The following is a 23,931-nucleotide window of genomic DNA, read 5'->3' as shown; positions in this document are numbered from 1 at the left end:
TGGAGCACAGCGTATCATCTCTTCATGGTCAAGAGAAATTTGACTAGTTGCACCTCCAGAGACATCATAAATGAAGAGAAAGTGGCAAGAACTCCTATCTGATTGCTATAAAGAGAGGGAAGAAAAATAATAAATCAACTTTTTTTTTTAAATAATTTTTAAAAAAATTTAAATTTTAAATTGGGTAAAAAGGATAGATTTCAGGAAGGTAAAAAGCTCTTCAACATTTACACAGTACTTTTCACACTGGTCCTCTCAGGGCTTTATAAAGTTACCCATATTAATGGTATCTTAGAATGATATTTCCCCTTAAGAAATGACCTGGACAGTCATCTTCAAAAAACATTACCTTAAGGTAAGCACAAAATGATGCCTTTTCCTCCCTTTCTTGGAGCCTCCTGAAAGCCCTATAGGCTTCTTGGTTTTAATCCACAGAATATATACTAACGTAAATATAATTGTAATTTAGATGTAATTAAGTCTAAAGAAGCCACGCTCAGAAGTATTGTACATTTTATATTTGATCAGAAAAGTAGGAACTGAGATTGTGAAGCAGAGCTCTAGTAACAAGTATTATCTTTTTCTGACCCTGGTATTAATGAACATCCCCTAAGCACTAGGAGGAAACAGACTGTTAAAAACAAGTGGAAGGACAATGATAATATGAAGTGTATTCTCTATTTAAAAGACAGTTGATTTCCACTTAGAGACCAAATGTAAAAGTCTTCCTGAATTCATAGAGAGTCAGAATGCCTAAGGTCTTCAGTCGCAGTACATGAGATTATATTTTACAAATATATCTTAAACTGGAGATACCAAAGGAAAAAGCCTACTCAGCATCAACATAGACAAAAAGTAGTGTTCATCAGTAAAAGAGCTACGAAAGTTGAAAAGAGAAGAAAAGATAAAAAGCCATTTAAAGGTAAAAATCCTCTTGCTGAACGAGGACTTTTTAAGCATGCTATATACTACACATAAGACAGTATCCTTCTCATGTTAGCATAGCTACTCTCAGGTCAGATAGAAAAAACAGAAACCCTTTATTTTTTCAGGCAGATCTTTAATCCAAAAAGTAATATAGCAAGTCTGGTTTTAATTCTAGCAAGTATAGCATTACAATGTGCGTTTGGCTTGGAAAAAGTCTCTTGAGATTATCAGAAAGAAGAAAGTCTAGGACTGACATGAACATGAGATCCAAAAATAAATTTTTATTTCATCCACAAAGAAGTATATTTTATCATAACTAACCTTCCCTTTTTCTCACTTTATGGGCTATTTCCCTTTGTATTAGGCAAATAGGTATAAGGCACCAGGTTTCCGCAAAACATACATTTTCCAGGCAAGTAAAACAAGCTGCATAGCTAAAGTAAAATAAAAAATTCCTAAACCTAACTTCAGTTAACAATGAAGCACCGTCTCTCAGCAGAGAGGAAATTAGAAAATAGAAAGCATAGGTGTAGCTATTAAATCTCTTCCAAACATAAAAACAATCTGGTAAATACAGGCAGTTACAAAATGGAGAGCAATTCATTTTAATGATCCTAACAGATAAATGTTAATATTTACTTACTTTGTTTTTTAGAAGAAATTTATTCCTACAGATGAGAATCTCTCGCAGCCACTTGAGGATTTCTGTACTGCTGAGCATCTGATGACTAGTTAGTTTCTTGCAGATGTAAAAAAGCATTTGTGAACTGCAGCAAAATGAAATTCAGCATTAGCTTTATAATCTAGTAACAAAATTTGTGACGATATTAATACATTTTACATAGAAATAGCCAATTAGTATGAATATCCTATAGATATACTAGCATCATCTTTTAAACTGCAGAATAGATATAATATAGGTGTTTACTTTAAATGACAAGCTCCCCTCTGACCCTTCCCACCGCCCAGCTGGTCTTTTCAGTTCCCTAGAGGAAGTTAAGCAATTTGGGTACTTGTTAGAAGTCCAGACTCCAGGGCTGTCGATTGAGAAGTCCTCCATTTATCCACAGAACAGATACAGCACAGACAGTGGCAGTACAAGTTTACCTACACTGCTCTGATAACGTGTCTCAATTCTGTTCTGGAAGGAACACATCTAGGGATGTTCCTTCTTCATATCCATTCAGGCCTCACACTCTCTGTTAAAACTGCCAAAGGGTCCAAATTAGTGTCAATTTTAATGGGTTTTTCCCCCAGCCCGAACAGACCACAAACTCATTTCTACTCTTAGAAATCACAGTAATGAGTTTCAGTTATTGCCCATCGAGGTAGGGCTCAACCCCAAACCTATCCCGTAACAAGCCCCTTGAGCCACATATTTAGCAATCATGCAGGCCAATTTGTTGATGCTGATAAGTGTTCCTCCTAGACTGTTGGTCCCTTTCTTCTAAAACAAACATCAGTACCAATTCAGATTAGATTAGCAGATTGTTCTGTTTTGTTTTTTGTTTGGTTGGGGTTTTTTTATTATTATTTAGCTCATGCAATTCTTAGAATTCTGAGTCTGAATTTACAGATTCCTATTTTTTGGTTTAGCATTTCATGTAATTTTGACTTTTTTGGAACCTGGCTTCCCTTAATATTGTCCAAGAAAGCAACTGCAGCAGCTGCTGTGCAGTTATAAAAAGCAAGACGACTTTAAGAAATTGATTTTTTTTTTTTTAAATACACAGGAAAGACAAATGGAGATCACAGGTCAGAGCAAACTACTACCTTCTTTAGGTGAGGGCTTCAGAGTCAAGATTAGCAAATCCACACTTCTAATTGCTAATTGCTTGGCATTACCCTCCCTCAGTCCCGAAAGGATGAAACAGGATTTAAACAAGTAGAAAACATCTGAATGAGGGGGAAAAGTCTCTAACTTCTGAAACTAATAATCATTTCTACACCTTAACATCAGGCTGAAAAGAGTCATTAGAAAGCCAGCAAAATGTTCGTTATTGTATCTTTGTTAAAATTCGTACAGTATAAGGAAGATACATTTTCACGAATACACATAACAATTGTGACTGCAGATTCATGTTGGTGTGGCATAGCTTTCCTTAAACATTCACAGCTATTTCAAAAGAGAAGACAAATCAAAATAGCTATTTCTCTAATTTACAAAAGTTAACTTCCATACCTAATTTCCCAGAATGTTTCTATAGGTGCATCAGGATTCCACAAGTCAATGCTGTCTAACTGGTGAAGAACTAGCAAGGCCTAAATTCAAAAGAGAGTTTAATTTAAAGGCACAAATTTACAAAGTACATCAGCACAGGCAGAGAAATAGGTACAATCACATATTAATTACATTGTTTTAAAAACAACAAAAGATATAAAAAGCATTTTATATAGAAGAACAAGAGTTCACTCTTATTCTGTGTCAAAAGTATTTCATTTTAGTCTTTATTACATATTTATAATCCAAACCTGGAGGTTTTAGCTTGTATTTCCATACAACCCCATACTAGACACATAGACATAATGTTTTTAAAAGATAGGTTTTGGCTTTAATATTTACTTAAGGTCCAGCTGCCAAAAAGTTAACGCAACCAATCCTACAGATATAAAACTGGCACCATGGATTTAAAAAAAAAAAAAAAAAAATCTTTCTGTTTCATTACGCACAAGGAGAAGCCGAAGCCTGCTTCCATTGTACATGAAGTGCTCTGGAGACCCACCATAGTGAAAAACATACAAGTGTTACAACTGAACTGGCGAAGTCACAGAATCAGCAACTTTGCATGGAAAGACTAAAAATCAGAACTAACTTCGGTGATTTCTTAGCTGCTTCAGTCAAAGCTGGCAGGAAGAGGATTTCAGCAGCCTTAACGTATCCTGTCCATCCCTCCCACACATATAACCTCCTCCACTTCACAACAGAATACAGGACCAGCCACTGTGTTAGGCGTTCTTCTCACAGCCATTTAGAAAACATAGAAGAGAAAGTGCAAGCTTAAAGGTTCTCTCTGCAAAGATGGAACAGAGGAACGGTCAAACTGTATTTGATCAACACCAGGGATGAACAAACCATATGAACAGGTGCAGGGTAGTCACAAGAGGCAGTATGAATTTCTTTTTTGAATTTTCTTACAGGTCTCTCCTGTAAAACTTTCAGTGCAGGATATATTTAGAAAAAGATCAACAGAGACCGAACTCTGAAACACAGAACTTCATAGTTGATCAGTACTTCACAGCTTCTACAAAAGCCTTCATTTGCCTGTGTACTAATCATTTGGCATAGAGAACATTTACGCCTTACCTCCATGGCTTCTTGTGCTATATCTGGCATGCTGGATTGTGGAACGAGTTGTACAAGGCCTGTAATTAATTCAGCGGTACTACCTTGCGTCTCAGGCCCTTGCTTCCTCGGATTCTAAATAGCAAAAAGGAAAGCAAGTTTAAGTTGCATAACTTTTTATTGACTGACCATGTCACTGACCGCTACAGCTTTTTTCAATTAAACTAGGTCAATTTCTGGATCTTTAAGAGAGTACTTCATTTTCTTTTAAGCTATGATACCCCTTGCATATCGTAACTTCGACAAAATTGAAATATTTATAAATTAAACAAAAAACAGACCTGAGAAAATGGAAGATCTAAGACCACATATGTCTTTCTACTCATTGAAATTATGACTAATTTCTCCCCCACCCCTTATTTTCTTTTTTTGCTTGTTCTACGCCCCTCTCCTTCCCCCCTTCTCTGTAACCTTCAGAGTTAGAGTTTTATGCTCCCTTTCATTGTGTTACTCTGGTTCTGTAACTTTCTTACAGCTTCTCCTTGTTTTTGTCTTTTTCCTTTGAAAGCACAGAAGCATTATAACCAGAGAAAAGAATGAGTAGGGAAGTATCCTCAATGACAGGTTTATGCTTTTAATTTTTATTCATTTAGCAGCTTCAAAAGTAAACTTTACTATGAATGAATAGTATGATATACTTACACACAGCAAAAGCTTTGGATCAGCATGGATCAGTTTTACCAAGGATAACAGCAAGAACTTGTAGCTTCTCGTTTCCAAATCAGTAGGTTTTTCTTTAAATTTAAGGCTTGTCATTTTCTCCTTAAATGTAAGACTCTGATGGAAAGAAAAAACACAGTCATTGTCAGTAAGGTAGTCTACATAGTAGTTATAATTAAACAACTTACGAAGTGTATTGCTTTTATAATCTATAATTCATGACAAAGTTTAAAAGTATATAAAATTCACTCAAGTATAGATGCATAGCTGTCTACTTAAAAATCCCTTTTTACATATGCATATGCTATCACTTTATTGTATCTTCAAAGTTTCCTTAAGAATTGTTTTAGTGAGCTGCATGTGGACATAAGGAAAGTTTCTGCATAAGACAAACTGTGGCAAAAGAAAAAAAGGAAAAATAATTTACAGGGATTTTCTCTAGTCTGAGACAGAAATAAAAATAAATGTTTCCCAGTAAGCTTGAATACATGAGAGGGTAGGGAACGTTTTTCCAAAGATTATTTTCTGCCATAATCACAGTCCAGATGATAGCATTTTCATCTCTAAGATCTCTGAAAAACTAACCTTCCAGTTTTGACAAGGTACACAGTGCATCGCTTAAATAAAAAATAAAATAAAAAAAAAAAAAATCTAGTTTCATCTGGGGAAAAAAAAAAAAAATCAGTAAACTACTGTACTAAACTACTGTACTAGTCAACTTCCTTAGGTGAAGTGGTGGACATTTTAAGGTATGTATTGAGAGTTCACATAAGGTATTCTGGTTCTACTCCAACATGAACTATATCATATTCTACCACTGCTGTTCACACAACAGAATCCAGGTAGCAATATGACCAATACATTTAACAGTCATATAGTCTTGGCTGTGAAACAGGCTATTATGGATGCTACTGGTTGTAAGGGTTTCAAAACTTTAGTCTATGCTTCAATCCTACACTGTGCATAACCCTTCAAAGTGAACCACCCTGTTGTATGGCAAGCAACTGCAGTTTCTTCATCTCAGCAAAAATAATTTGGATGCATGCTAAAGTCTGTGAAAAATACCATACATATATATATGAGTGTGTGTATACATATACACACACATATATAAATACATATATTAAAAAAAATGTGAACTTGTGTTAATTGGTCCCCAGTCTGTGCAAAGACAAAAAATTTCCCTCTCTCTCAGTTTAGAGAATTTATATTTTCCTTAATTTTAATCTTCTATCCACAAGGATTAAATTAGTATTTTTACTTACAGCTACCAAAATAGTTACGAGATGGTAACTTGGACAAAAAAATTGCCATTGTGGATATTCAACAAAAAGACAGAATACGACACTCTTTAGAAACTCACCTTTTTAAACTATTTTGTCTAGTTTATTATTTGCAAAGATCTCAAATAACATGAACTTCTTTTTAATTTTCACTAAACTTACAAGTTTAGAACAACAAGAAAAAAACTAGCTTGAAATCATCCTCAATGTAACTGAAGAAGAGATATGACATCGTAAAATTAAATTCTACGAGAAATTAGAATCTCATGCTATTTTGCTAAATAGTTATTGTAAAAATATACAGAATAAAATCTACCACATAAAAAGCATGCGATCAAGAAAGTGATACCACACTGGCGGAGGTAACTAATTCCGTACTAAACCTTCGTTTGCCACAGTTAAGGGAATTCTGAGAAGAGGCACATGGCAAAAAAAAAAAAAAAAACCCACAATTCGTTTCTGTGAAGAGATTTGTTTACTTCACACAATTAAAACTAAAGACTATCAATAAACAAAGAGAGGGACGTGACTGCTCTCTGCAAATACATCAAGGGGTTAAACACCGGTTTGAAGATAACAGACAACACTGGAACAAGAACAAACGTGGGTAAGTTAGACATAAGGAAGTTTAGGCTGGAAATAAGAAAATAGTTCTAATCACCACAGTGGGGAGATTCTGGAAGAGCATCATGATGGAAAAGTAGGGGGCAGAAAGAAAAGAACAAAACCAACAAAAAGTCCTTCCTTCTAGGAAGGAGCACAGCTGGCTGTGAAAAGGATGGCCTTGCAGTTGCTAAGAGCAGCGCTGAAGAGCTCTCCTCGAGTCCTACACTCTGTTGGAAAACATGCTACCTTCTCTATCCCAGATGAAGTGAGGTGACTGCAGTGGTAACTATGCACAGAAAAGTCAGAGCAAGGAAAGGCTTTTCTGCGGTAGTTACAATGGGTGATACTTACAGCAACAGAGGCCCACTGCCATGCAAAACAGTGACTGGTTGGCATCTGACCATGTGAGCGACAGCAGCCAATAAGAACGGAAAATAAGAAGCAGAAGACAAAGCACCACCAATCAATGTCAGAGTTGCCATTACAATACCCCTGCTATTTTCTCAACAGATGAATATATACATGTAAAAAGCAAGTTAAACATGCTGTAGCTTTCAACTAAAGGTATTTTCATCATTTGCTTTCATTTGAAAATCTCAATAGGAATATTTTCATGTATCATTTTAGGCCTTCTAAAACAACCAACCAAGTTCACTTGACATACGGAAAGTCATAAATGGAAAGTTCAGAAGAAAGGCAATGCAGCGACATGTGAACTTACTAAAAAAATTTGGATGAACTACAAATTTGAATTTACTCAAGACTTTTTCCAAGACCAAGAATATTGACTTTATTTCATAATGCTTGAAAAATCTTTTTACTTTGTTGCTGTCACCAAGACCAAACAGTCAACTTGCTCAACAGAAAGCAAGACAAATGAAAAGAAGACATACTCAGTCCAATCATGGTAAAAGCACTGCAGTTTTCAGAAATTATCTTCACATACAGACTGCTTTTGGTCTTCAGATTAAACAAGAAGGGACATACTACCTAGCTATTCACACAGCAAGAAAGCTTAAAATGAACAGTTAGCCACAGAGCACAGTTACAGAAGAGATACTTCTATGTTGCCAGTTTAAAAGCAGCACAAAAACTGAGAAACATACATCACTGACTAGAAACAGTTAGTCAATACAGCAAAACCCACAAGCTTTACAGAGCATGTATGGCTCTCTGTTGCTTTTTGGATCACAATGTTCTTCCCCCTCTAGTTTCCAGTCTAAAGTCAATGAATAAAAAAGCGTGAATGGCATGGAGACACAGGAATAACAACAGGTTTGTGTTTTAAAAGCTTCTTTAGAAGTCTTACCGGAGTCATGCGAATTGCTGGATGTGCCCCACAGCCTTGAATAGCTTTATGAAGTGTCTCACTGAACATGCTGCGAAGCTCCATGGAGTGGCAGTACACAGCATCGATCTTGGGCCACCAGTCCAACGCAGACTAGAATGGAAACACAGAAATGCTTGTTAAACTGGTAACATGAGTTAGATTATGACTTATTTTAGGTGTCTAGAAGCTACAAAAGCTGTAATATAACCAACCTTTACACATGAATATTTTACATAGTATTACCGATACGTTACATTTTGCATTCTCATCATAAAACTCATAATATTTGAATGAGTTGTAACATAAGCAATACTTCCAACTTAGCTGCTTACTATATTACTCTTCTCTCTGAACAAGCACAAACTCTGAAACCATAAATGCAGGAAATCATGGTAGATTTCAGGATACTGAATGCTAGTAATATTCAAAACAAACAATGTGCACTCAATTCACTGTGATACACTAAACAAAATGGAAAACTGGTATTTTAAGTGCTTGATAATATCTAAAAAGCTGTATTACTCCACCACAGATACACCACCACATCTACAACAGCATTCTCTCCCTTATTTGTCAAAATGCTTAATACTTTTTTTTTTTTTAAATATAGTGTTTTCACTATGATGTTAGATAAATGAAATAGAAAATGTTATGTAAATTAAGTAAGGCTGGTTGCTCAACACTCACTGATTCTATTTTCATACTGATCAGGAAAGTATTTCTGAACAGTATAAAAACTGAAGTTGTGTTTTAGTGACTTAGAGTACAATAAAAAATTGAAGACGGACAACTGCACAAACCTTCAAAAATATTTTTGGCACTCAGCATTTACCACAATTTTACACTATTTAAATTCCTACTGGATCAAATCCCTGAGCAAGACCTTGAGGCCAGCTCTTCTCCTAAGTTCCCATGTCAATATACTAGAAGTAGCAGAAGGTGGTGTAACTATGCATGTCCTGAAAGTGTTTTTCATGTATCAATAAAGCAGCACCTATTATAAAACCAGAGAACATTAAGATTCATTTGTCATCCAAATCAGAGGGTATTAAAACATATTTGTACCGTAATTTTACAATGGAATACAAGCTTTCAAACTGGGAATCCAACTGGTAGACAGCGTGAACAAAGACTTCTATGTCCTTCCTTATTAGGAAGCAACTCTTGCTGCATGTATATATGCAGTAAGATTTGGTCTACTATTCAGATTGTATTTAATAAGCAGATATTGATCTGAATAGAAGGCACAGATTACTGGGCTGATTAAATACTTTCAGAACTTACATTTGTGATTATTCGGTGGAGCGAATTTACCAGTACATAATGAAATGTTGATGGGGAATTCTGTGCCAAGCAGATCTACAATAAAAATACATAAAAGCCAATTAAGAACATCTTTGCCTCTGCCATCTTTCTTATCACACTGAGTAACATACTGGAGCCTTTTTATTGAATTGACAAAGCTGTCAAATATAAACAAGAGAAAGTCTAATCAGCTAAGAAAAGATTTATAAAAACATGCAGGGATTTATTACTAAGGGATATTTATACAGCTGAACATATTTATAAGCTTCCAGTTGCTGTTAGTATATCTTTTATAACTGACAGGTCATCAATAGTATGTGGAGAATGACTTACCAGCAAGTAGTGTTCTCACCTTAAAGTGCTGGTTATTATGAGGGTTTATGCGGAAGCAGGAAACTAAGCAGTCAATCATAAGGTCTACATCTGCATTTTGATTGCCTCTTGAAAAAGGTTTGCTTGGATTAAACAGCAAATTCTATATATTTCAAAAAAATATAAACATATAAATCAGATTCCAAGATTATTCTTGACTACTTTCAATACAAAACTTTCCATTGAAAAACACTACAGTACTCAATTAAGGAGAATTCAGAGTTTATTTCAGTATTTTAAAAGTCAAACTTCTTCATTGCAATTAGGAAACAGAGATTTTTACCTTAAGGTCTACTACCATGGACTGCACTAGTAGGAAAATGACGGAGTTATCTTCCCAATTGATGTAGGTAGATGCTTTGCACAGTTTAACACAAGCAATAGCAGCACTTTCAGTCAGCTGTCTGCTTCCACTGTGGCCTGCAAGTGCTTTCCTGAGATTGTCCAGGAACAGTTTCTGCAGAATTCAAGTCAGCAATAGTTATAACCAGAGCCTTGGTAATCTGTGGTCAGGGTTTTCAGATCCTTAAATATTAAAAACTAACAACACTACATTTTCTCACCAGAAATCATGGTTATTGGGATTGCAAAAAACCAATTTGATGCGGCATTCTGGAGAAATGCTATTTTTATTAAAGACATTCATTTTGAACAATCTAGGGCAATCAAAATTGCATGAAGATAGATGGTTGTTTACTCTTAACCATAATGTTTGCAGTCACATCAAACTCAACATCTGCTACAGGTACTGCACTTCTGGAACACACAGTACACACAGTGCAGAAAGCTGGAACAGTACAACACAGGACAGCTAGAAGCAATGCGAAGTTTGCTACTGATGAAGGCAGGGGATATCACAAAATTGGGATTCAAATCTCCAAGGAGATGTAGGAGTTCTGAAATAACATTGTTTGGGACATACGATCTGTATGAATTATTGACAGTGAAAGAACGTATGTTAGGTAAGAACTTAAAAAGGATGCATAAAATTATATATGGAAATGTAACATGCTTTTTAGGCAGGAAAGACAAAACAAAATAGACCTGAAATACAGAAGCAGCAAAGACAAGCATCCTCTATAAATCAGAATCAGAATTCAGATACTTCTCTTACCTTGTTCATTTTAGTTTCCTCTACCACATCCTTTGCTATATCTTGGATTATCTCTGGACACAGGACCAGGAGTATGATTTGCAGTGGCCAAACTGCTGCTTTACGTTTTGTGCTTTCAGCAAAGCCGTCCACTAAGTCGAACAATTTCTCTGCACAATCTGCATAAAATATAACCCCAAGTTCAATATCAACTTTAATTACGAAAAGGTAAAGAATAGGTATAAAAGAGGAGAGGGACAGCTCCACCTACACAGAAAAACAAGTTCTGTTTTGCACATTACTGGCATGCTACCGGGGATAAAATGGTCTCAACCCAGTTAAAGACATGCTTTACCTGAAAATATAAATTTTCCTCTCTTTTTGACTATAGACAAATACAGGTGATGTTCTCTAAGTTTTTTTCCTGTATCAAAAGGAAAAATACATATATAAAGAGTTTCCATCTTTTGGGTTTTATTTCTTTTGTTGTGAACCACAAAATTAATCTCTTCAAAAGGCGAGTCAGTAGAGAAAAGGGATAGCAATATATCCTTGCCTGCCCCGACAAAGGTTGACAGAAATTTGTTTCTTATTTGCAGGCGGCATAAGAAGCAAAGAGAGCGCAAAATGAAAGTGAATGTGGGGATGTCTGAGAAACCAACTTTTAAACACTATGTCATTTGTTATGCCTTACCGGCCATATCGGTCTGTGGTGTTTGATACAGCTTTGTGAATTCATCAGGATAGTTTTCCACCCAATTCCAAAATGCCTGCAGATAATGCAAAACATCTTTATATTCCAGACCTTAAAAATATTTTTTCTGAATTATGTATTTAAATGCAGAGAGATTTTACTCTTACTTCTAATGACTCGACATTTCTTGCAAAATGTATATGCATCAAAGGAACGCACCAACTTATATTTTATAGTAAATTACTGAATTGCAACTATTCCTAAATTAGAGAAAGTCTGCAAATAAGCAATGAAACAGAAGATAAATATTAAAATACTTACCTTTTCAAGACTGTTGATAACAGCTAACTGAGCTAGTTTCTTAAGGGCTTTAAACTTGAATACAGTCTCTGTAAAGGTAAAATATTTCTGCATTTAGAACAGAAACTTGGTTCTAAAAAGCAACACAGATTATAAAAGACATTTGAAGTGCAAAGCAATTTTTAAACCAATCTCTTTATGCTACTTTACTATTTTAAAAAAATTTGGTAAGTAAATTACTATTTGGAGTAAAACACAGCAACAAAAGCATATACATATCAACATCATTGTGTAATCTCTAACTAGCCATAATCATATAAAAATACTTCAAAACACAGGCTCAAATCATACCTTGCAAAAGTCGTTTTAGTTTTGAACAATCCACACTGATGTACTGTAAAAGTTCAATATCATGAACATCAGCATTATCTTCTGAACAAACAGTCAGTTCCTGTAATCTAAAAATATGCAAAGTAAACTAACTTCTCAATCAGATGATGTCAGATAGCTATGAACACATACCTATGAGTCTATACACTTGAATAGCAAGGGAATATTATATCTTCTCATATAATACAATTTCCTCCAATAAACTTTTCTAGGTTTAGAAATGAAAGACTGATCTTGCATGATTAAGACTTAATATTATAGTCTTATTCCATCCTCTTACTGAAAACGGATCTAGAAATACCAGTCTCACAAGATACCAGTACCATCTGGTGATAGCCTGTTTATGCCCAAGATTTGCCTAAATCCTTCTGTGATTTACCATACTGTAGCAGTAATCCTGTCATCTCTTCAACTATTAAATTCATGGAATCATGACACCTTTAGACTACTGCTCCTTAACAGCAAGTCTTGCCCCAGCTAACTTCTCAAGGGTAAAGCGGTGAGTGACGGTACTTAATATCGCTGAAGTAAGCTACACCCACTCTTTGTAAGCTAAAGAAGGTCCATGTTTTTCTGGCCTAAACAAACAAGATGAAGTTTAATCACACCAGTTTAAACACAATGGCATCTTTCCACACTTTTGTATTAGACGATTTACTAAACATCTCATCAGATACTTAGCCACTAATAACTAAATCATATGTTCTCACACACTAAAGGTTGCCACGTCTGGTTCCAAAGCTACAGATGTGTTTTAGACATGGAATGCGATTTCTAGTACTACACACAAAAGCAGTTCTTTATTTCTTCAACGCCAGGGAAACTTAACAGCCCTCGCTGGGAATGGGAAGGTCCCCACTGCTGTGGATTTCGTGCCAAAAATCCCCCAGCTGCTGTACAAGGCCTAGAAATATGCCTAAACAGGAAGCACAGGTCAAAAGATCAGCAATGCTAACTGTCGGCAAGCTGACCCCTGTGGAGATCAGCAACAATTGGTCAAATATTTAACTATTAATGTACAAGTCATCTTGAAGTGAAAAACAGGTTAGGAAAAAAGCACTATGTTCCAGCTCAAATGGATGGTAACAGCAGCTTTGGAGCTTGAGAACTAAACCATGCTACATACAAACGAATCAATATAGATCCGTGGACTACATTCAAAGACTGTCAAAAAGTTTCAACTGAAAAATACTTCCTAGAAAAGGAGCAAAAGAAATTGTTTCCATTTCCATAAGCAACAAAACATAACCAAGCTATTGAGTAAAATCACATCCTCCATGCTAGCTGCCAAGTCTATGTTCCTGAAAGTTATTAAAGGCTCTGTAAAAGTTTTTTAAATACTTAAAATTTCAAATTATTAAATAATTTTGGATCAATTTCTAAAATGCAAGTATTTTCCAAAAGGTTGGAATGGAACTGCTTTTACATTATAAGGAATATATAAATCTTTGTTTCAATTAAATTGGCAAACTCATTGCTATGTGACCACATAAGGCTGCCCAAGTTCCACTTCTAATAAATTGAGGATGATGTTAGCTGTAACAATGTGTGATAAGAGCTAAGCTACTTCCAGCAACTTTCAAAAAAATCAAAGTATTTCAGTAATAAAAAGCTTAATACACAATTCCAGAGGATTGGTAAATGCTGAAACATCAGAAGGACACGGAACAGGGCAAAAAGAGCAAAGAATAGATGGAAACTTTGGGCCTGTCTCCTCACTTAAAGAAAAGACTGTTATTTTTACAGTAAATGTGCTGTGAAACTCAAGTCAGTCAGAAAACAAATGGGTCTTTTCCAATATCTAACAAACAGTCCAGCTGTTTTGTCCGCTTCAGGCATAAGACAGATTTAACACAGAAGCCTCCAAACGGGAAAAATTAGGAAGGAAAACAGCTTTGGGGCTTCAACAGAGCTGTAGACAATCAGAAATTTTGCATTCTGAATTCCTAAGTAAATGGACACAACCCATTATCTTCAGTATTTTTATTTTTTTTTTCCAAAACACCTTGCACCCACAAGAACGAATTCAACTTACCCAGTTGAGTTACCATTATTTTCACTCTACAACAGCATTTGACCTGTACTTATGAAAGTAGATTAAAAAAGTAACAAATGCAGCTCACAGAAAATATGCTGGCAGTAGCCTAGAATGGATATGAAACAGGTTCGTTTTGTAACCTGAAACTCAAGTAAAATTTTGAAAGGCAGAGGGAGTTTCACTTAAGAACTATCTTGCTAAGTATCATTTAAACAGTTAACTTTTTCTGAAATTAGAAAGACTACAAAATTCATGACAGAAGTCCTAAACATCAGTATGTAGTAGATCTTCTAATACACTAAGTCAGGCTACTGAAAAACACCTACCTGGTGGAAATGCGGCTGAACACAGCATTGAAGTTATTGCAGCTAAGAGAAAAAAGAACCCCAGAGGCAGAATTACGTAGTTCAGCTGCATGCTGGTTCCCTTCACGGTAGGTGTGGATGAAGTGGCAGATTTCTGGCAGCAGCTGTTTTACCAGCATAGTCTCGTCTAGTCGCATGGTATCCTTTGGTTGCTAAAAAATAAACATTCAGTATTTCATTAAATTCCATTTTGTAGGTTTGGAGGCAAAAAAATGGAGCATCTGCCACTAGTAGGTGCAGGACCTGAATCTAAACTTCTAATTGTGCCTTGCAGGCTACCACTGACCATAGTCTAAGTAGTCTACATAGAAAAGGCTTCCTTCCATTTGAACAACAACCCGTATCACTCAAACCACCTCACATTTTCAGTTGAGTCTCCAAAATACGTCAGACACCAAGTTGATCAATGTCACCAAGTATCAAGCAAAGTATCAAACAATTTTTTGAAATAAAACACATTTCTGTTTTGATGGACGCACCCTGCTGCCCTGTGTAAAGTGTTAGCAGTAGAGCATTATCTCAGCTTTGAACAGAAGCTCAAAGGGCAAAGACCCACCCTTACTTCTCTTTTGAGTAGTATTCTAACCACTACATTTTGACAGCAAATATTTTATATAAAAAAATGAACCGAAAAAGAGGTGCTTCTCCCTCGCTCTTGCCTGGGATTGCTCTATATGACTCAAAAATGGCTTCACTTTCCTGCAAAAGAAAAATCTAATTTTTGCCAGTTTGCACAGTATGAGACATAAGGAAACTATTTACAAAAGTATTCAAAGTGCAACTTTGCTCTACTAAGAGCAAGTTTTAACAGAAGGGTCAGCATTAAAGCTTTCTAAAATTCTACCAATGAATTTACCATAGGGAATTGGGAAGTTTCAGAGACTCCCACTTGGTTGACCTGCATCCTGTTGCCATGAGAACTTGGTGAAACATTGAGCAAGAACAGCAAGCAAGAAATATGTCTGAAGATATCACAGAACACAACGCTCTTTGTATAGAACTTTGGCTCAGGGTTATTAAATATATACTGGCTCAACTTGCTCTCATTTGAATTGACAAAGCAAGCAGTATTCAGCACAATTTTAGATTGTTCAAATATCATAATCTATGAGGAAAAACACCCTAACACTTCAAACAATGCACATACAAGAAATACCTTAAAAGAATTTATTTCTGAAGTTAAAACATTTTTTTTGACTCACTGCATCAAAGACACAAAAAGTGCCAAAAAGAGGTATTTACCTCAGGTGCAAAAGCTGAAAATTACTCTGGAAGATGTATTTACCCGGATCTTTTGTGATTCTACAAGAATCCACAATTATTCAGACTGTTTCAGCACTGTAATATAAGATATGTCACTTGACAAATCTAACCATAATAAGGTCATTACCTTATAAAGAACAAACCTTCAAAAACTGTTGCAGGGAAACAGCAAAGAGCTTAGATGATTTCATGACATCCATTCAGGAATACAGCTTTTAAAAAAAAATTCCTTTCTTGTTAAAGGAATAAATCATTGCAAATTTTGCTCACAGTGAAGTTTGGCCTTGCAATTATACAGTTTAGCACAGTAAGCTGTACAACCGTTCACATCCCAAAGGTAATAGCAAACTGCCTTGCAGCACAGCTCTGATTGGAAACCTCAGGACTGGACTCCCAGTGGAAGTTTGGACATGGTTAACTAATGTAATCTAGGAAACACCTGCAAAAGTAATCTTTAAAACAGTGATAGCAAAGTTTCTGCTGTACGCACAAGTACATGAAAAATTACTTCAACAAATGAAAGCTTCAAGAAATTTAAAGAAAAATCAACACTGTATGCCGAAAACCTAGGAGCATAAAACTGAAATTCTTGTACTGAATGATCTGCTACTTTTAACGTGATTTACTATCCCATTGCTTTTTCTGTTTAAATTGTGGGATGAAAATGCTTTGATTCAACTATTAAAAAAACCCACTGAGTAGAATATGCAACAAGCATTCAAAGCTTCTAAAAACCTAGCAAAGCTTCATAATTCATAATTCTTCATTTGCATTTGTGTATTCCCTTACTCCAGCTTACACGTCTCCGAGTACAGTTGTCCAGTTGCCTGCAATTCTTTTTAACAAATTATTAAAAGAAAATCAATATTTATAACTCCACAAATTAGTTGAGCATTGGCAAGGGTAAATTCTAAAGTTTACTTGAATCTACTTAGCTGAAAAAAGATCACCAATTTTAGGCAACCAAAAAACACCCTCAAATCCATAATAGAGCAATTATATCAACTACTTGCATTTATAGGAAGTTTTAGTATTTTTTACATAGAATTAATCCTACTTTGCTCTGAATCAATGAGTTTTAACTTTAGTACCATTAATAACAGACACACAAGCACTTGACCTGCACTCTAACTCATTTGATTCCAACTTAGCAATTGCTTATGCAAGCCTACTCACCCCTGCCAAACATTTTTCCAGTGTATCCAAGATAATCAGCTGAGATAGATATAAATTCTTTTCAGCAGTTTCTCCAAATATTCTCTAGAAGTAGAAAGCATATGGATTTATCTGAGACACAGAAATTTGACTTGTGGTGCATTAATGTAACGTCGCAAAGCAGCACAGTAAGTTATGGTTCCTTTACTGGTCTGGTTTTGAGTTCAGAAATAAAGCCCGCAACAATTAGATTAAAATATGAATTAAAACCTTATCGCTGAAGAAATACCTTTGTCCAGTTCAAAATGCCAAATCTAATAAGGAACAAACAGTTACCGCAAAGTAAGACTGGAGGTACACTGCAGCCCCCTAACTTCATCAGGCCTGTAATTTATTCAGAAATGAAGCTTCTATCTTTTCAGAAACTATTTTGGTATTAATTACTACTGACTCTTTTCCATTTATGCATTTCATTGCCAACATCTTAATAGAACTGATGTTACAACAAATCAGTATCAACAAGCTTATTAGAGTGTTGCAAAATTTAAAACACAGACCATAGGAAGAAACACGAGACCCTCCAAAAAGATGCCACACTTCAGATTCAGGATGAAGGCAGAATTCCATTGGGTGTTTAGGCTAGCACTCAATTTTACTGCCAACAATAGTGACTAGTTCCAGCAATATAAAGACAGTAAAATAAAGCAGAAAAGATTTAGCCACAAATATACTAGTACTACTGCCTACACATGCAATACATGTAGAAGTCACCCAAAGGAAGCTGTATTTTAAACCACAGGAGAGGTTAGCTCAACTACATCTAAGTTTCAGCAGAGTGTAAACCCTCAAGATTTTTTTCTAAACTAAGACCACTATGACAGTCTATTGGTCTGTTTTGTCGCAGCTATAGAAATCCCTCCAAAATACTGCCGATTCATACAGTAGCTCAGTCCATCAAACAAAAAGTGTTAGGTCTTGCTCCTCAGTGCAAAGCAAGTGTCGACTTTTTTAATCGGCATTTTCAGCTAGGTCTTTCCTCTCAAAATCTATATACCATATACAGAAACTTGTTTTAACTGTATGGTTTTCTCATTTATCAGACAATCATCTTACACACCAACACTTCATGTCTATGGAGTTTAATTAAAATAAACTCCCTCTCAAAAGGGATTACAGGTAGCTTTAGGCAGTCTAAAATCCCTAGCAGTAGGGCAACCTATTTTCTGATTTTATCAATCCTTTGTAGTGTTTTAGCAGATGCACATCTCTATACAAAGTGACATCCAAAAGAGCTCACTGCTAACCTTAATAAAACCATTAAAAAAAGTACGGCTAGCACTCAGCCAGTTCTGTTACCTGTTTGTAGAGATTCCACATGATCACAAATCACACAGCTTTAAAACTCAATGAACTAAACTTTTCTCATGAGAAATCCAAAACCAGACCTTCCATTAAAAAAAAAAATAAATATTCGAACTGCATCTTTCTTCTCATAAAGGATTCCTAAACTTTCCATTTACTCAACTTGATGATAATAGTTATTCTTCTAGAGTCGACACCGTGGACATCCACTTTTTTTTTTCTTTTCTAGGTTTCTCTTCTCTCTGGTTCCACTGAGATCTACTTTAAATGACAGTTTTAGTGACTCTGATGAGTCAAATATTTTGATGGATTCCAGGAATCATTTTATGGTTCCTTTGCAGGCAGAACAGAAAACCAGTATGCAGAAGGAAACCATCTACTAAGACACCTGGCTCTAAAGATTTCTCTTTGGGAACTCATAGAAAAATCACCTTGAATCTCATCCCTTCACACCAGCTGCCCTCAAGTATCAGCATTCAGTGGTTTAATGAGAGGCTGTGATCTATATCAAACAATAAATGGAAGAGATGTGTATCACTCCCACACATTTTTCATTCATTTTTCTTACTGACTAGTAAAGTATGCTATTGGAGGTATGGGTCTATAGTGGTAGTATTAGACAAGAGACCGTTTTCAAAGGTTTCTCTTACAAGGTTCTGACTGAAATTCATTTGGTTGTTAAAATATATATATATAATTTTATACACACACACACGTAGGTTAAAACATCCAAACAGCCTGGAAAATTCAAATAGTCTGTTTTAAATCCTCTTCCCTTCTTTCTTTCCCAAAAGATCTCCTGGCAGGACAGACGAGGGGAAAAAAACCACCTCCTAGTGCTGCTGCTCGGCAGCTCCTTTGCCCTGCTGCATTCCTCCTCTAAAGACCTTGCCAGCACTGCTTCCCTAGATAACTGAAGCATCTTTCCATGGCAAAGGCAAACATCGTCCCTCACCTCCCAACAAGCAGCGCATTCTACTGATATCTAAACATCGTTCAGAGACCCAATGCCGCATTAGGTACCTTTATGTACCCACTCCTTAGCTAGTCACACACCTTCCCGGCTACAGACTGTTCCCATGACTAACAGAAGATTCCCCTTAATCACCACCTTCCTTTAGATTTCTCTTCTGCAACTCACTCATCGCACTGATATGTAACACAGCTCAGTGCTGCCAGTGAACTTTAGCACGAGGATGAAAAAGAAAAAAAATCAAGTGTAAAAGGCAAGCAACAATTTGACTAAATTTCAAGCAACTCTCTGCAGATTGTGTAATACAAATAAATAACAACCATTTTGAAAAATCACCCAACAATCCAAAATTAGAGAACTTACCATGTTATTAACATTTTTTAAGATATTAGTGAGACCACTGATGACCAGGGAAAACTTGTACTTGGAAATGTTTATGAGACATTCTTTGTTGTGCTCCGTACTGACTTTGGTGTGGGTATTCTGTTGGCCAGCCTTTATCGGAAGCTACAAAAAAAAAAAAGTATTGTAAGTTTTTTACATTGAGAAAGATGGGTTAAAATTTGAGACACCAGAAACAACCTTGAAAAACATTCTACAAGAGACAACTACAAACACATTATTTCATTTCCTCTATATTGATCTTTCTATTAGTTATCTGTAAAACTAAATATTGAAGTTCACACCTATTCCTTTTTCTGAATTGAAACGAAATCTCTATTTTGTGAGAAATTTTCCACAAACCAAATGTCAAAGTATTCAGAAGGAGTAGAAAAATGTGATTAAGATAGAAATCTGAAAAGAAAAGTTTCTTCACTTCAAAAATTGGCTTGTTAAATACCAAAAATCTCCACAAGGCTAACACTTGCAAGAAAAAAAACCCTGCATCTTGAAACCTGAGAGGATGTAAAATCACAGCAGCTCATCAAGCAGGTGAGTTGGAAGGTGGACAAGAGTGGTACAAGGGGTACAACCCCTAAGGCCTCGGGTCCCTCCGGGGTCTCCACACAACCAGCCCCCACGCCAGCCAGGCCACGCAGTCGCAGCCTCAAACGCATTTCAAGCGCTCGCCAGCCAAGCACAACTCGTGAGCCCCACATTACCTACCCCTGCCCAACAGCCAGTGGCAAAAACTAGACTTGGAACACATCTTTTCTAGGAAAGATGCGATTCAGAGTGACTGCACAAAACTGAGATGTTTCCCCTCCCGTGTGAACACTAGGCACTTTGTTTCATGCTGTACCCGAATTCTTCAAGGGTCACAAACGAGTCACTTCCCAAGCACGCACTGACTTCCCCTGCACGCTCCTCACTGGAGCTGGCCCGTTACGAAACGCCACACGAAAATGTGAGAAGCGATTCTTCAGAAAAACTCATTTTACTGAGCATTTATATTTTTAAAAAGCAAAGAAATGTAGGAACAAAAAAGGAATCAGTATTATCACCTCTTTTTAAAATTCACATGTGCCATTTGTATTTTAAAGCGTGACCCTGGAATTCACTGTCTATAGAAACTTTAATTGCTACTGTTAAGTTTTAAACAATTTTGACTACAGTTCTCAAAAAAGGTTTATTCTGAAAGACACTGATAGCTCAAAGGAAATACCACGGTGTAATATTTTTGCATCAGAGAGGGCATCGGGGGGGGGGGAGGGGGGGAGGTTAAAAGAAGGATTCCAAAGAATTACAATCAGCTTTACAGCTACAAAATGCTTCAAGAGCAACCTCCCAGGTTGGGGGCTTCTACAGACTTGGTGAGGGTACTTTCCATACCATCATCCAGTTAAACTGCTGTCAGCTGTCATGAATATCTCTGCCAACCATTTAACATGACCATCTTTGTTGATAAAAGTTTAAAGGCCTACATTTAAAATGCTAGATGAATTCTACGAAAGAATCCCAATCTTGGAACATTTTTTTTCCCAACAGTTTTGACTGCATCATTAAATGCAGTCTACTTAACAGTGAAATCTTCCATTTGTAGGGAAGTGGACTCTGTAATATACTACCTCGTTTTTATGCCCAAGTGCAGTTTCCTCTCCATGTAGACTGTGGTTTGGGTTTTAAGTATCAGTTCTTTGGTACCACAGACTCAGATCACAATGGAAATAGGCTGTCTCTTTCCTAAGAGAATAGTTGACTCTTAATTAAAAAAAAAAGGACAGAACTGCCACGTTGGATCACACCAAAGACCGCACAGCAACAGAAGGGCCCATAAGGAACGCTTGCTTTCAACCCAGAGAGTGGCTTAGGGACCTCTGGCACCAAGGGAACACCCCTCCATAAGAAGGTCTGATGCTTTTTGCCTGCACGACCTCCTAAAGCAACAAGTTCCATTGGGTAACCAAGGTAATTTCCCCTTCATTTTGTAATTCTCTTGCAAGCGTTCAGACTGTAATGCTTTAAAACAGTGCGATGCATTTCGATGTGCTCATTTTAAAACTGGAAAAAGCAGAACAAACAGCATTTATGACTCAAGCTTTGTTTTCGCTGTTGGATGTTGTTTTTACAATACATTTTCGGAAGTCATTAGTGGAAGATAGATACATTTAATTAAGAATTTCACCATTACTAGTAGTTTTATTTGAATTTTCAAGTCTCCGTGCTGACAACAGCAGAAAAGCTCAATACCACTGAGTGATAAAACACTTCAGAAGTGCCTCTCAAAGAAATTGTGTCATAGATCCAGTTCTGTATGCTTCCATGCTATAGAAACACAGTATTACACACTTTTGGAGCTTTCTGCCACAATAGCCACTACAACAAGGTCACCTAGAAGTAAAATTGCTTCTTATACTACCATTTAAAATAGGAAACTATATAAAAAGGAAATATTAGCAGTGTCATTTTGTCAGGGTTTTTTGGTTTGGGGTTTTTTTTTTATTATTATTATTTCTCAGCTATTCCCTTTGTGCACTCTGACATGCTGGAGCATTATCTATCCCCTAACAGAATGCAGTGCCAGCGTTGCGTGACCAAAAAGAAACTATTTAACTTCTATATACATCTAAACATTACAAGAGAAAAAGAAGAAAAAAAAGAGAAAAACGGTTGAAATTTTACTTTCCTTGCCTTTGATTTTACTTTAGAAAAAAGAAATACTGACACAAGCCGTTTCCTGCATAGCTTTTATTTGCTTTAGAAACAGAAATTTTAAAGCACAAAGCTTAAATATAACTGGAGCTTCAAACTATGAACACATGCACCATTTTGAACTCATCCCAGTTTAGCAAAGGGATAGTCCACTACTCTAAACCAGCTATTTTCACCGCTGAAATAAGAAGCAATGGTCAACAACCTCATAACTACATCGGTGCACGTACAACCCGCACTGAGGCATGCTGCCGTATATCCTCCCTCTAACCCAGTTTGGCCATGTCTCCTTAAGGTGTCAAATAAGCTACAGGGGACAGGGAACAATGGCATTTTAGTCTATAATTTGCTTTATTTTATGCAGCGGACAAATACAAAATAGGTAGATGAAATCCGGAATCTTTCCAACTATCAAATCTTAAATCTTTTAAGATCAATTTTAAAAGCACATTGCTGCAAAAGACAAGGGAAGGCCATTAAGAAGATCAGCCTGACAGTTCCAATACTACAGTACAAGACCCAGTGCATCCTGGATTCAAGATACAAGCCATCTTTTGTATCAGGCATCGCTGAAACAACTACAAAAGCAAATCTGTAAGATGAAGCACCAAAGTCTCTACCAGCTTACACCAGCCACACAAGCTCCCTAGTTGTTAAAACACATCTTTTGACCACATAGACAGTTTAAGTCAAACTTTGTTTCTAGAAATGCATTTCTGACTTCAATTCAAGAAGCCCTGCTGACCTATCTACAGCTTCTCCCAAATCTGCTACTGACAACACTGAAACTGAACCATTCTCGCAAGGTTTACTAAACGCAAAGATAACAAAGCACTATTAGTAGGAGAAAAAGCAAAAAAGATCATATTAATTATTTTCTTTACACTTCCAAAAGGCATACCTTTACAGATAAACCTTAGAAACAGACATCTGAACCACATACCCTCAAGAAGACACCATTGTTAAAAGTAATCTAGCTGAATTAGTGGCTTTAAAAGTTACTTTTAAATCAGTATTTATTACCCAAAAGATGCAAATTCCTTTCTCAGCTTGCCAAAGTGAAATTAAATTCATCCATCTTCATGAAAAATCTAACTTATATCACTAATCACAAATATTACTAAAAATATATCATTTAAGAAAAAAAATGTGGCTAGGCCAACTCACAGATACACAGAATCATAGCACATGGTCAGCTGCTAGCATCCCAAAAAATAATACGAAAACAGTGTTTCAAAAGCTTTTTCAACACACAAGTTTGGCATCTGAAATATTACCCCCCTAAGCACTAACACAGCATATGTTATTAACCATTCTACAATGGTGTCTGGCAGCCACAAGTCGTCTGGTCAATTGTCTGTCTCCAGTGATAGCCAGGA

The 23,931-nt window shown here is 36.2% G+C and overlaps 1 protein-coding gene across 1 annotated transcript in view; it reads right to left on the bottom strand.

Annotated features, from left to right (window-relative positions):
• The window catches only part of NF1 (neurofibromin 1), a gene marked incomplete at its 3' end in the record, with an annotated part of 88,950 nt that overhangs the window by 61,361 nt on the left and 3,658 nt on the right, over positions 1-23,931 (bottom strand). The window contains exons 3-18 of the mRNA XM_009703641.1: positions 19,823-19,966; positions 17,146-17,229; positions 14,668-14,858; positions 12,265-12,371; positions 11,935-12,002; positions 11,614-11,689; positions 10,941-11,098; positions 10,110-10,283; positions 9,807-9,929; positions 9,434-9,508; positions 8,129-8,260; positions 4,913-5,047; positions 4,232-4,345; positions 3,110-3,189; positions 1,571-1,694; positions 1-105 (exon numbers count right to left, since the gene is read on the bottom strand). The exon at positions 1-105 is cut by the window's left edge and continues 48 nt beyond it. Of these exons, the coding sequence (XP_009701943.1) occupies positions 1-105; positions 1,571-1,694; positions 3,110-3,189; positions 4,232-4,345; positions 4,913-5,047; positions 8,129-8,260; positions 9,434-9,508; positions 9,807-9,929; positions 10,110-10,283; positions 10,941-11,098; positions 11,614-11,689; positions 11,935-12,002; positions 12,265-12,371; positions 14,668-14,858; positions 17,146-17,229; positions 19,823-19,966 (1,890 nt within the window). The remainder of the gene's footprint in view (positions 106-1,570; positions 1,695-3,109; positions 3,190-4,231; positions 4,346-4,912; positions 5,048-8,128; positions 8,261-9,433; positions 9,509-9,806; positions 9,930-10,109; positions 10,284-10,940; positions 11,099-11,613; positions 11,690-11,934; positions 12,003-12,264; positions 12,372-14,667; positions 14,859-17,145; positions 17,230-19,822; positions 19,967-23,931) is intronic.

The sequence above is a fragment of the Cariama cristata genome, unplaced genomic scaffold, assembly GCF_000690535.1.
Source record: "Cariama cristata isolate BGI_N322 unplaced genomic scaffold, ASM69053v1 scaffold30117, whole genome shotgun sequence".
NCBI lineage: Eukaryota > Metazoa > Chordata > Aves > Cariamiformes > Cariamidae > Cariama > Cariama cristata.
Note: the sequence above shows the minus strand (reverse complement) of the source record. Positions and strands in the feature narration are given on the sequence as shown.